Source organism: Neolamprologus brichardi, chromosome 6 (assembly GCF_056152115.1).
Source record: "Neolamprologus brichardi isolate AB-2024 chromosome 6, ASM5615211v1, whole genome shotgun sequence".
Classification (NCBI taxonomy): Eukaryota; Metazoa; Chordata; class Actinopteri; order Cichliformes; family Cichlidae; genus Neolamprologus; species Neolamprologus brichardi.
In genome coordinates, this window is record NC_142109.1 from 3,304,084 (window position 1) to 3,318,735 (window position 14,652).

Below are 14,652 nucleotides of genomic sequence, written 5' to 3' on the forward strand. Positions count from 1 at the left end.
CAACAGTATCGAATGCTGCACTATGGTCAAGAAGGACAAGCACAGAGATGAGTCCACTGTCAGAGGCCATAAGAAGATCATTTGTAACCTTCACTAAAGCTGTTTCTGTGCTGTGATGAACTCTGAAACCTGACTGAAACTCTTCAAATAAACCATTCCTCTACAGATGATCTGTTAGCTGTTTGACAACTACTCTTTCCAGGATTTTTGATATGAAAGGAAGGTTGGAGATTGGCCTATAATTAGCTAAGACTGCTGGGTCTAGAGATGGCTTTTTGAGTAAAGGTTTAACTGCAGCCACCTTGAAGGCCTGTGGTACATAGCCGATTATTAGAGATAGGTTGATCATATATAAGATCGAAGAATTAATCAATGGCAGGACTTCTTTGAGCAGTTTTGTAGGAATGGGGTCTAAAAGACACGTTGATGGTTTGGAGGAAGTAATTATTGAAGTTAACTCAGAAAGATCGATTGGAGAAAAAGAGTCTAACTTAACATCAATGGTACTAAGAGTAGCTGTAGATAATATTACATCTGTGGGATGATTATTGGTAATTTTTTCTCTAATGATAAAAATTTTATTTGTGAAGAAGTTCATGAAGTCATCACTAGTTAACGTTAAAGGGATGGTTGGCTCAACAGAGCTCTGACTTTTTGTCAGCCTGGCTACAGTGCTGAAGAGAAACCTGGGGTTGTTCTTATTTTCTTCAATCAGTGATGAGTAGTAAGCTGTTCTGGCTTTGCGGAGGGCTTTCTTATAAAGCAACAAACTATTTCTCCAGGCTAAATGATGATCCTCTAAATTTGTGACACGCCATTTCCTCTCCAGCTTACGAGTCATCTGCTTTAGGGTACGTGTTTGAGAATTATACCACGGGGTCAGGTACTTCTGATTAGAGACCTTAGTTTTCACAGGAGCTACAGTATCCAGAGTCGTACGTAGTGAGGAGGTGAAATTATTAACAAGATAATCGACCTCTGTTGGGGTAGCGTTCAGATAGCTGCTCTGCTCTGTGTTGGTACAGGGCATTGAAGACGATGATAACAGTGGGTTGATTATATTCTTAAACTTAGTTACAGCGCTTTCAGAAAGACATCTACTGTGATAAAGTCCACTCTCCACTGCTGCGTAATCAATTATTGTAAATGTAAATGTTATCAGAAAATGATCAGACAGGAGAGGGTTTTCAGGAAACACTGTTAAATGTTCAGTTTCTATGCCATATGTTAAAACAAGATCTAGAGTGTGATTAAAGTGGTGGGTGGGTTCTTTTACATTTTGAGAGAAACCAATTGAGTCTAATAACAGATTAAATCCCATGTTGAGGCTGTCATTTTTATGGACATAACATTTTAACATGGATGTTAAAATCACCCACAATAATTATTTTATCTGAGCTCAGAACTAAATCAGATATAAAGTCTGAGAAATCAGACAGAAACTCTGTGTAAGGCCCAGGTGGACGATAGATGATAACAAGTAAGACTGGTTTCTGAGTTTCACAGCTGGGGTGGACAATGTTAAGCATCAGGCTTTCAAATGAATTAACAGTCTGTCTTGGTCTTTCATTAATTAATAGACTGGTGTGAAAAATTGCTGCCACACCGCCCCCTCGACCTGTGCTTCGAGATTTCTGGTAGTTAGAATGACTCGGGGGGTGTTGATTCATTTAAACTAACATAATCATCCTGCTGCAACCAGGTTTCTGTAAGGCAGAGTAAATCGATTTGTTGATCAATTATTAAGTCATGTACTAACAGAGACTTGGAGGAGAGAGACCTAATATTTAATAATCCACATTTCACTGTTTTACTCTTTGGTTCAGATGTGGATACTGTATTGTTCTTTCTTTGTAATTGTTTATGTTGTTTGTTGCTGGTTTTTAGTTTGTTTTTTGTCTTTTTGGAAGCAGACACAGTCTCTATGGAGATGGGTTTTTGGGGGGGTAGCAGGAGGAGACAAGCTGCAGAGAGGCGTGTAAGACTGCAACTCTGCTTCCTGGTCCCAACTCTGGATAGTCATATTTTGAGGGGTTTAATAAATTTGTCGATATTTCTAGAAATGAGAGCTGCTCCATCCAAAGTGGGATGGATGCCATCTCTCCTAACAAGACCAGGTTTCCTCCAGAAGGTTTGCCAATTATCTATGAAGCCCACATCGTTTCTGGGACACCACTCAGACAGCCAGCAATTTAAGGAAAACATGCGGCTAAACATGTCATTACAGAACAGCATGACCCTCTCAGACCTCTCAGTGAAGCCTTCTAAAGAGAGCTACTGTAAAAAGTCTTTTAAAGACATAAATTGGCTTAAAATAAAGACAGAAGAGGAAGCCCACACACAGGCTGTATGGTTTTACTGAATTGTTTTGGTCACATGCATTTCTGCAGTGTTGGTTGTTCAAAGTAAAAAATAACTCAACTAAACCGGATGTGATGGTGGGTGCTAGTGGCTGCGTGTTGTGGCTTTTATCGGTGAGCAGAAACCCACAAAGGCATCTGAGTGCAGAAAAACATAAAACACAAAATAAATAATAAGTTTAAAAAAGCTGTTTTATTATTAGTTTACTCCTAACAAACCAGAAACTTGAACTTTTATTATGTTCTCACACATATTATAAATTAGGATTGAATTGTGACGATGAAAAACTGATACATTTGCATCACTGTGTGTATTAGAGGTGTGAACAGGAAGGAAGGGTGCTTTTACTAACCTGAACTCAGTTTTCTGCCTGCAGACCACATCAGAAAGGCATTTTAAGAGACAGTGTCCTTCACCTTTGTAAAGAGAATTGTTTTTTGATGTGTCTAATTCCTGGATACATTATTTACCTGCTGACATTTCTTTTCTTCTCTGAAGTCACACAGACAGATGACAGGAGCGGCTATGAGTTTAACTGCAGCACTCAGAGGAGTTTTTATCGTTCTGCTTTCTGTGTCAGGTACTGTATGTCTACAGTTGAGACCATTTGATCTTTTTGCTCTGAAAACGAACAGGTGGTTGAAATGACAAGTGAGTCGGTGATATAATAACACAAAATGTTGACCAACAGATGCAAAACCATTTTGTAATTCTGCTGTCATTGCACTAAAACAAATTCATTTACTCCAGATACAATGGCACGTGTGTTATTATGTTTTCTGATGTGCTCTGTGTTACAGTGATACAGAGTCAGAATGGCTGGGGAGTGACTTACACTTCTACTCAGATCTGTGCTGTAAAAGGATCCACAGTGGAGATACGCTGCACCTACACATACCCACCCAGAATAAATAATGAAACTATTGAAGTTCAGAAAAGATTATGGTTTACTAAATTGCAACAAGATGTACCTGTGGATCTAAAAACTGATCCAAACTATGACGCTCGAGTGGAGTATAATTTTTTTCGGAACAACAGCACGCTGAGAATCACAGACCTGAGAGAGAGTGACTCAGCTCAATACAAGTTCAGGTTTGAGACAAACAATCGTAGTGGACGTTATACTGGCTCTCCTGGAGTCACTTTGCTTGTTACAGGTGGAAAAATTTTTTACATTGATGTTTCTATGTATCTGTAACTGTTGCATTACACATGTTTATGTTTTTTTTTTTTTCTTCCTCCAGATGCTCCAATACGCCCCTCTGTGTCAGTGACTCTCTCGGGTGAGATAGTGGAGGGCAGCTCTGTGACTCTGACCTGTAGCAGTGATGCTAACCCAGCAGCTAATTACACCTGGTACAAGGAGGATGATCAGAAACCTCTCAGTAAAGACTCCCAGCTCATCTTCAGCTCCATTCAGTCTTCTGATGCTGGAGAGTATTACTGCATAGCTGTAAACAACCTGGGGACAAAAAGGACTGGACACAACATCATCATTGTGAATTGTGTGTAAAAGACCATTAATATTTTAAAAAAATACATTTCTTCATATATTGATATTCTGGTACTGTAGTTCATTCAGTAGCTTCAGTAGATTATTACTTTATTCTATTGGCTTCCAGACATATACTGCTCAATTAACAAAGTCAAACTGCAGGGACTTTGGTACATTTAGGAAAAAGCAACCTCTGTGAATCCTTCATGTTAGTGTTCTCGTATCTGCTGGATGCATGAGATGAAGGTGATAAAAGAGCATCAAAGAGTGTCTGGAGGAAGAGGAGCAACATTGCCAGAGAGCTATAAAATGAACCTGAGTGAACTACTCATGTGCATGTTTATGTTAACGGACAAACTGTCAGAAACAGACTGCATCAGGGTGGAGTAGGAAATCCTTTAGTCAGACTTGTAATCACAGCCTAGCACTGTGCAGATGCACTGGCTTTAATAAGATAACACCAGAACTGGCAGGTCCACCACTGGTGATGAGACCTGACGAGAATTCACACTGAGCACATGTGACAGAGTTTGGATTTGCTGCTTGTAATATTTATGTAAAATATCTGCCTCCTTGATTTTCTTAGTTTTTTGCATTTTTTCCACACTTGTTTGTTTGTGGTCATCAAACACATTTTACCATTAGACGAATGCGAAATGCAGCTTTTAAATTGTGTTTTAATTGATTTAATTTAATTTAACCCTTTAAACCCTAACCCGTCACCTGTGACGGTTAGCATTTTTAGCAAGGGTGACAACTCCAGGCCTCGAGGGCTGGTGTCCTGCAGGTTTTAGATCTCACCCTGGGTCAACACATCTGAATCAAATGATTAGTTCATTACCAGACCTCTGGAGAACTTCAAGACATGTTGAGGAGGTAATGTAACCATCTGAATCAGCTGTGTTAGATCAAGACTACAATTAAAACATGCAGGACACTGGTCCTCGGGGCCTGGCGTTGCCCACCCCTGGTTTAGGTCAGGGTTTAAAGGGTTATTAAGAGAAAAAGCTATCCAGCTATCTATTTAAGTGATATCTTTATTCAAAAGTTCTAGAAGTGTGATAAATTAGTAACATTTTTAAAAAAGAAATCTGTAAGGGGGCAAATACATTTTCATAGTACTGTGCCTGATCTCCACGTGTTAGCTAATAATATATTCACTGCTGGATAAAATCGTCAGACCCATTTTCAAACCTAACTCTGGGGCTCATAAATCAGGAGATTCAGACCGTCTTTGGTCTAAAGAAAGCATTAAAGAACGACCCATGAGTGTTTGTTTAATGTGAGCTGTAGTGTTGTTGGTGGGGCATGTCGTTTTATCTTCTACTATGAAAACTCAATCATAATGTGTAATTAAACATTAAATATGTTCATGTTTCCTCCTCCAGATGCTCCAAAGCTTCCCTCTGTGTCAGTGAGTCCCTCTGCTGAGATAGTGGAGGGCAGTTCAGTGATTCTGACCTGTAGCAGTGATGCTAACCCAGCAGCTAAATATACCTGGTACAAGGAGGATGATCGCAAACCTCTCAGTGAGAGCTTCCAGCTTGGGTTCAGCTCCATTCAGTCCTCTGACTCTGGGGAGTATTACTGTAAAGCCAGAAACAAGCTGGGGATGAAGACGTCTAGGAACAAACTTCTTGATGTAAAATGTAAGTAAAAACATGGCTAGTTGTTCACTGTGCAGCTTCAGTAAAGCACTCTGGATTCCAAATGGCTTCTGGATATACATCCCTGAGATGTAAACCATCAGTAAGACATGAAGTTAGTGGGGTTGGGTTAATTGGTCATTCTAAATTGTCCATAGGTGTGATTGTGAGTGTGAATGGCTGTCTGTCTGTCCCTGCAACACCTGCCTCCTGCCCTATGGCAGCTGGGATAGGCTCCAGCCCCTCCGTGACCCTTACAAAGATAAGAGGATGGATGGATGGATGGATAGATGGGTGATACTGTAATTGTCTGAATGCCACAAAACCCTCCACAACAGCACAGATTTGTTTCTGCTTTGAACATATTCTTTCTGATTCTGGTTGAATCTGTAGGTTTCTTTTGGTTGGGTTTGGTTTCATTTGACTTTCAGAATGATAAGTAGAAGACTTTCCTATATTTACATCCTTTGTATTGATTTGAGTGGTTGAAGGACAGAAATTAGACTCTTACATGTCACGAGAGAGACCTGATTGGCAACCAAAGGATTATATAAATCCAATTACCTAATCCAACAATCACACTACATGAACATGCTTAAGTCATCAATGGACTGTGTCTTTACCTTCTCTTTCAGATGCTCCAAAGTTTCTGTCTCTATCAGTGAGTCCCTCTGATGAGATAGTGGAAGGCAGCCCTCTAAATCTGATCTGCAGCAGTGATGCTAACCCAGCAGCTAATTACACCTGGTACAAAGACAACAAAGTACTGTCAGCAGGACAACAGGGTGTTTATCACTTTATCCCCATCAGCTTGGAGGACAGTGGGGATTATTCCTGCAAGTCTGAGAATGTGCATGGAGAGGCCAACTCTACCTCTTTATCAGTGGATGTACAATGTGAGTGTTTTTTGTCAGTCTAAACTTTCAAAATACTTTTTAAGAATCTTAACAGGATTTGAATATAAATTTACACAGTTTTTAATTTACTGTTTACTAGATCCTCCGAGACTTCCCTCTGTGTCAGTGAGTCCCTCTGCTGAGATAGTGGAGGGCAGTTCAGTGACTCTGACCTGTAGCAGTGATGCTAACCCAGCAGCTAATTACACCTGGTACAAGGAGGATGATGAGTCACCAAAGGCATCAGGACAGAACTTCACCATCACTGACATCCAACCTGAACACAGTGGGAGTTATTACTGTGTTGCCCAGAACTCAAGAGGACATCAGAACTCCATCTTACAGCTGGATGTTGTGGCAGGTCAGTTTGATGCTCCTCACAGTTGAATGATGTGTGAACCTAGATGTGCAACTCACACTTGCATCCTGTTTGTTTGTCTTCTTTTTAGTGAAATCAGTAATAATCGCGAATATCATCAGGTTGAGTCTGGTGGTTCTGATGCTGATTCCTTTGCTTTTGTTGAGTATACAGATAAGGTAATATATATGTATATATAAAATCATCAGTTCCATTACTTTTCTTTTCCCCCCAACTTTATCTTTAAAGCTGCTGATTCAGTTTCAATAAAAATTGATTTGTTATTGGAATTTATCCAGGAAGAAGAAACGGGCAAACTTACAAACTGGAGCAGATGGAACTGCTGATATGATGCAGGTAAGAAGTGCTACACAACAGACAGTATTTGCAGTATGAATTAAAGCCAGTAATAATTTAACCACAATGCAATACATGTTTAAAGAAGCTCTTTCAGTCTTATCATTATTTTAATCTCTCTCCATCAGTTAGATTCTCATTCTGTTTATGAGAACCTTTCAGCCTTGAAGGCCTTCGCAGCAAGCACAGACAGACAAGAAGGTGCAGGAAGATCTGGAGTGAAGTCCAACTAGCTGAGAGTCCTGCATGGAAGAAACAAAATGACTCAAATCCACGTACCTCGTAAATATTATTTACTTGTTGAACCAGATTAGAAATGATTTAAAGAGAGAATTGTCATCCCTAAAGTAGTACAGGAGACTGAGGTGAGGCGGGAATGAAGTGGACACATTAAACTTGAGCTTTTTTCTTTTTCTTAAATTTAGCAACACATTTCAAAACAAATTTTGTATTAATTTTATTGCTACCGCATGATGATGCTTCACAGAGCTAATGAGATATTTGTAAGACGTTTTGCTTTCTACTTTATTTGCCCTTTAGACCAGTGAGCTTTTGTTTGCTGTTAAATTGTGAGATAAACTGTGGGAAACAGTTTCAGCCTTCTGTTGTATACTTCTGATGTTTTTGTAAATACAAAAGGTAAAGTCTTTTTTACATCAAACTCACACCATGTATCTCCCCTCCTAAACAACAGCAATCTTCCTCAGCTGAAGTTGTAGCATCATTTCGGTTTTTTCTAAATGCAGGGTGAAGGTTTGTAGAAAGTTTTTTTTTTTCAATTTAGCTTTAGATTGTTTTAACGTTTATTTTCAGATTGCATCCTCCTATATTAAAGACAAATACAGTTTACATGTATTTTTTTCATCTGAATCCTCCTATTTTGTCAACAGAAATATTAATTTATCCAGAGACATGGTGTGCTATGTACATCTTTGAAACAGGCGAGGCTTTGTGCAGATGTAAATTATAAATTCATATACATTTGTTGCACAAAATAGTTGATGTCAATCAGAAGAGAGGTGATACCCTAATGCTGTAGCAGGTATAGTCATCCAGCTCTGATGTTTATCTGACCACTATTTGCATTAAATCACATATATTTGTATATATTTCCTCCATAAGCACTTCTTGAATAAAATCTCTGATATATTAAACAGGGCTAAACATGTAAAATAAAAATGGTTCCAAATAAATAATATTAAAATGAAGCTCCTGTCTCCTCACATCTCAACACTGTCACCAGTGCTGGGGTTTTTTTCCCAGTTCTCAGCTATTTTTGTCATGGTCCTGAGTCCGACAACTTAGAATAATATAAAGAAACACAAAACACTATGTTCTTGTTTATTCTGTTATGTCTTTTGTTTAGGTTTGCTATGTGTTAGGGTTTTGTTTCATGCCTGCCTGTGTTCCCTCTGTCTGTCCATGGTGTCACTGTGCCTGCTCGTGAATCTGTCTAAGTTCAGTGTCTTGTCTGGTTCTCTGTTGTCTGCTAGATTCTCGAGAATCTGGGGAGGGGAGGACAGAAAGAATTCCTTAAAACAATGTACAAATGGTAAACATAAAAATGACAAACATTTAACAATTCACCTTAACACCTGTTTTATTCTGAAGGTCTCTCTCATGTGAGTGTGTTCAGTTTACGTTTCCCCTGACTCGTCAGCTCTGATTTCTCCCAGGCATGTCTCCCCCCCCTCGATTACTCCTGTATGTTCTTCTGCATGTTGTCGGTTCATCTGCGTTAATCCCCTCCGTCATCCTGAGTGGTTTCCCTGCATCTGTTTGCGTCTCTCTGTCCTTCACCCCGTTTGGTTATCATTTCAGGTTTGCTCTTTAGTTTTCCCAGTTTAGGTTTCCTCATTTACTTCTCATACCCCCGCTCCCTGTTGGTGTCATTTTGCCACTTTGAAAATGAACATTCACTCATATCATCTGTTCTTTGCCTGCGTTTTGGGTCCTTTAATAATTCCACACGGCTCATTAGCGTTAATTCCTCCCCGAGGGTGTCCTTTCCTCTTCATTCATGTTTCATTTGTCTTCCTCATTTAGTTATGTAACTCCCTGTTTTGCTTTGAGAGTCATTGTCCTTTGTTTTGTTTGTCTCATCTCTTGTGATTTAGTCCACCTGTGTCTTGTTCTCTCCAGCTCTTTTCACTTCCCCTAATTAGCCGTCTGTGTATACATTTTCGCTTTCCACCCATATCCTATGTCAGAATGCCTGCGTATCTTCTCCAGGGCACCTTATGCTGAATGTGGGTTCAAGTTTTGGTTTTAGTAGTTAATAGTTTTCATTTTTGTTTGCCACTTTTTTAAACGTATATATTTGTGCAGTCACCCCAAATAAATGACTTGCTTTTAGTTCATTCCAGTCAGCCTTTGTGTATCTGCCTTTAGATCATCATACTTATTGGACTCAACCCATGACAGGATGAAATCATTAGATCTATTTTCATAGCATTGTCCATTTTAGAACTTTTAAAGCCTTAAATCCCTTGTACAATCTACCTAGTAGAAAAACACCGTCCCTAACAATAATCCCAAAACTATATGACACAGAACGTGCATTATGGCAAGACAGGGTGAAAAAACTTCCATCAGTTTGCCTGACAACTGACTGCTGGACCTCTAGAACCACCTGCTCTTTCATACTTGCCAATTTATTGAAATTTACAAGATGACACCTGTCCAGCTGGACTGCTTTGACTTCACTGACAGAAACACTGCAGAAAACCTGGTAGAGGAGCTATTAAGAGTGGTGAATGAGTGGCAAGACAGGACAAAGTGGTGTACTGTGTGAGTGATAATGCTGCAAACATCACCAAAGCCATAAAAAATTCTGAAGTGGACTCGCCACCCATGTCTGGCACATTCATTAAACCTGATGATTTAAAGATTCCCTGAAGGTAGTGAAAACAACCGTGGACAAGGTAAATGCTATTGTGGAGTTTTTCCACAGAAGCACAGTAGCGATGCCTATGAGACTGTCCTGAGGTTTCCAGTTGTGGTTGTATAAAAGCTGCCACCTCTCCAAGCTCTGTTTTGTTCCTTGTGTGCCAAAGTCTGTTGTTATGTAAAATCCTTTCGAGAGTACGTTTGCTGATAGTAATGCCGTGACCAGTATCTGTAATACTGGTAGCTTAGCTGTAGCATTGGTAGCTAAAGTCTTCTACGTAACAAGGAAATGATGTCATCAGTGTAGATTCATGATTGACTCGAAATTTCAAGAACTCCCCTGGAGCCACTGGGGAGTGTCATGTTACCTCCACAGTAACTGGATGCACGTGACCTCCACAGTAGCCCTGTAGCCAGAAACACGCATGGATACTGTGGAAGTCTTGCAAGTTTATCGCAAAGGTTGGGACAGAGTCTTTCTTAAATAAATTTGCCGTTAGTAATTTCATAATTCTAGGAATCATCGAGTTTGCTTACACTGATCATGTTGGCACTTTTTTTGCATTACAATAAGGGAGCCCCGTCTCCCTCTGGCAGCTTTCTCCAAGGAGCCCCGTCTCCCTCCCAATGTTTTGTCTCCAGTATCTGAACCATTTTCTGCATCTTTGTTAGAACAGTCATATGCTCTACCCTCTGTGTTCAATAAAACTGCGGCTTATGGTAAGTCCATGAAAATGGCATGCCCTCACTGTGGTCTTACTCTTCGTACAATAAACTACAAGGCTCACATGATGAGGAGGCACTCCAACCAATCAATAGATGTTTGCCTGGCCAGTCATCTGCAGCGTGTTTGTGTAGATGAGACTACAGGGTTATTTGCTGTGCAGAGAACTGGCCATGGGTTTTCTGTGCCAGTTCACGTTCAGAGGAAAACATGGGGGATATCTCTCGATATCAGATGTGAGCTGGAGGAATGTCAGCAATACCAGTTGCTGGCTCAGCGGAGTGGACTAGGCTTCAGATTATGTGAGCACCTTTGCTCACTAGATTACTGCTGTAACTGTAAAAGAGGTTTTTCTTCAAGAGCATATCGTGATGGAAATGGTGAACCTGAAATTTTTTGGAGAGGCCAAAGCTGCGGAAGGCGGGAGACAAAAAGCTGCCCAGATGGCACATGCTCCACTTTGTGTGAGGGTGGATTTTGGTGGATCCTCAACACAGATCTGTTTGTCTGTATTTGAGCCTGAAATACACAGTTTCTGCCATCTTGGCAGAATATTTGTGACTTACAATGCTCTGAGTCACACCTGGCATTGTGCTTGTGCAAAGCCACGAATTTCATGCCCTCATAAAAACACAGCTAAATGGCATCTCTTTCAGACAGAGAGAGACATCTTCCAATCAACTGTACCACTATCATCAGGCAGCCCATCACAGATGACTCAGGAGAGTTCTTCCTTTGAGGACAATGCTGCTATCGAAAGGAGTATCCACTATATATTTAAAGAGAAAAAAAAATCCTGGATCTCTTCCAGAAAATGTCATCTCACAGAAAATGGATCATCAGAAACCACTCTTTCCATGTGAAACCAGGTGCCAGGTGTGCCCAGAGCACCCTAAACTTGATGAGACTGCTGTAATTACCAATAAAGCGAGGATTGTCAGCGTGATGGGAGTGATTGAGAGTAAGTTGTAATGGATAAGATTAAATCTCAGTGTGGAATAATTAGTTATAATTGTTCCTATACTAATGTTTTGACATTAATGTGATTTGTCTTTAACAGATGTTTCAACACACCATAGATCGTGTCCTCGGTGCCACATGGTCTACAGATACCAGGAGTGGACAGATGGGCTTCATAACTTTGACAACCACATTGTTTTGTCTCTTGAACTCTGCCTTTTTTTGAGAGAAAGTCTGCAGGTGAGGATCACAAAAATAAAATATACTAATCTGAAGATTGCTTTAAAAATGTGTTTGTGTGTGATTATTGCATGTTGGTGCCCAAATTTAAATATCTGTGTAATCACAGTCTTCTTCACCCTATTGTCATATTACAGAACCATGTATCCGCTTCATTGACTCATTGGAGGGCTTACGAAGGGTGAAGTTTCCTTCTAGGGATACCCTTTTTCATGCTTATTGCATGTACATTATGTGCATGTTCTTATGAGTCAATTTATTATAGTGAGTGACCTCAAAGCCCCGGAAGACTTCAATGGTGAACATGACATTGAAGGTTTTTGAAATTCTATTCACTTGGAAATGATAAGCCGTGGGGTTTTTTCCAAGTGAGTGATGGCAAAAACTTATTGACAGTCATTCGGTGTTTTAAAGTAATTTAGATTGTAAATAAAAGCATGCTATTTTCTGTAGGCGGCGTGAAGAATCCATTTTCAGTTCCACCAAGAGTTTCAGAAAGTAAGAACAAGCTCTTCACATGAAGCAAAGCTTAGCAGTGTCACAGAAGACCGTCTGTTGGATGAACTCACCAAACAAAAGGTAACATTGCTTTGAAGTTTTTAGAATATGTGATATAAAGTTCAGGGGTTGTTTCATTTACAGTTTTCCCTAATTACTGTCAGGTTGGAGTGGTAAGAAAATTGTGCAAAGCATGCAACATCGACCCCAAAGGCTCCCGCTTTGATCTCATCACCAGACTGAGGGAGAAGATGAAGAGCAGGCAGACATATCATGAGGTCTTTCAAAGCATATGGGGGGCCTCTGTTAAGCATCACTTAGTGATTATAAAAAGTAGCATTAAAATTTTTAATTACAATCACAGACAACTTTTTTAATCTTTGGTTGCAGGAGGATGGTCTGTAATATGTCCACATGGCATTGTATACAGTGTTAAATTTAATCTTCGTGCTGAAAGTCCCTGAGATTTTGCTGACCTTGTCCTGTCCTGGAAGCACATGCCAAACGTCTGTGTTTACGATTTTGCGAGGGGTTTCCCTTCGAGGTCTCACTGGGTTTCCAGCCGCCTCTCTTCCCCTCTGTCGAAGGTGAGCATTCTGTACCGTCTGTCCAGGCCGGGGTCGTGTTCCTAAGGCCTGTAGTTACAGTTGGTGCTATTAGCAATAAACATCTCACACCCATCATGATGATGTCTGTTAACTTGCGAATGTAACTGTCTTGAAAAAAAGGAATCTTGCAGTGAAGATCATTCCCGGGCAATGAAGGTATGTGCTAGTTTAAGTGTATGGTGAATAATATGAATTACGCTAGTCTTCTTTTAAGGGATTTTATTAACAAGCCTTTATTTTCAATGTAATACAGGGTTTTCTGAGCCAAGACCATGGAGTTGACTGTGGGATCTTCATGTTAATGGTAATTTTTCTCTTCTCTTCCTTGAGATTCATACAAAAGTTAATTTAAGCTTCTAAAAAATGACATTTTTATTTTTTCTTCCAAATAGTCTGCTCTGTACGTGGCACTGGATGCACCATTTGACTATACTATAGTAAGGATCCTATTTACTTTCACAGCAATGGAGTCTTGAATCTTTTGAAAGTTGTTAAATATGTTTCACATTGATATTTTACAGTCAGACATGCCCTACTTGCGTAAATAGTGGTGCTTGCTGTTGATGGAGAACTTTGATCTTAGGAGGTATTTACATTTTGACTTCTGTTCTATGTTGTGTCAAAGTTTAGACACCTTAATATCAAAATTTTCTGTTAAGCTCTGGGAAGCTATTTGCACACTGGAGAGAGGAAGCCAAAGCTGTGCTTGAAGGACAACACGTGCCCATTTTCAGACTGAAAAAAACACAACTTCCAGGAAGTTAGTCAGGTCAGTATTCACTTTAAACAGTAGTGTAATTATGTGGTTAGTGACATTTGAATAACTGTTAAAATAACTGTTCTGCATCAGAGAATAGCTATGTTTTTATCCCCATTTGCCTGACACAGGAGCCAGCAGTTGTTGAAGATCTGCGTCCTGCTGTGCAGTGGGCACTTTTCCGTGGACACGTAACAATGCCAAAATATCTGTCCTTAAATGAAGGGGACCAGCAGAGGGTCTTAACAGACGTGTCAGAGGAAGAAGACACTGGATCAAGGGACTTGTTCCTCTTTGTTTTTCAGTTTGCAGAGGACATGGAGCTCTTTTTTAAAGCATGTTCTGATGAGAAGGAATAAGGGTCAGTGCTATGTTTGACATGTAATGGACAAATGAAGGCACTGGCTGTTTGTTTATTTAATTTTTTAAAAAAATGTGTTGTTGTTGTTGTATTTTGTTTTGTTTTTGCATTGTACAGAATTCCAATTAAACTTATTTCAAAATGTTGTTCACTTGATTCCATGTCCATACTTATAACAAAGGATTACAGTTTAAATGTAACAGCATTTTTTTATACTTGTACCAAAATAAAAAGCTTACCGTTGATATTAACAGTAAAGCATTACCTTGTAATCAATAATATTTTTATACGACAATAATAACAATAACAATAATTAAACATTAACTCTCTGGGCTCTATGCTGGCCATTTGTGGCCACTTCTTTTTCTTTCAACTATTTTTGCTGCGTTAATGCAAATGGAATGAAACTTCCCAAAGAGCTAAAAAAAAATTCTGATTTTATAATTAGCTAGCTTGCTACCTTGCCTCTGAAGCTTTAGTGGCAGCAGTGACACCAGAGGAA

At 39.6% G+C, this 14,652-nt stretch overlaps 1 protein-coding gene across 1 annotated transcript; it reads left to right on the forward strand.

Annotated features, from left to right (window-relative positions):
• The first annotated feature begins 2,840 nt into the window (after window positions 1-2,840).
• Window positions 2,841-7,479, forward strand: LOC118455963 (B-cell receptor CD22-like). The gene is made up of 9 exons (XM_035916258.2): window positions 2,841-2,941; window positions 3,162-3,518; window positions 3,606-3,866; window positions 5,245-5,505; window positions 6,138-6,398; window positions 6,499-6,759; window positions 6,848-6,935; window positions 7,056-7,113; window positions 7,242-7,479. The coding sequence occupies exons 1-9, from the start codon at window positions 2,872-2,874 to the stop codon at window positions 7,344-7,346; spliced, it is 1,722 nt and encodes a 573-aa protein (XP_035772151.2). The 5' UTR covers window positions 2,841-2,871; the 3' UTR covers window positions 7,347-7,479.
• The last annotated feature ends 7,173 nt before the right edge of the window (window positions 7,480-14,652 follow it).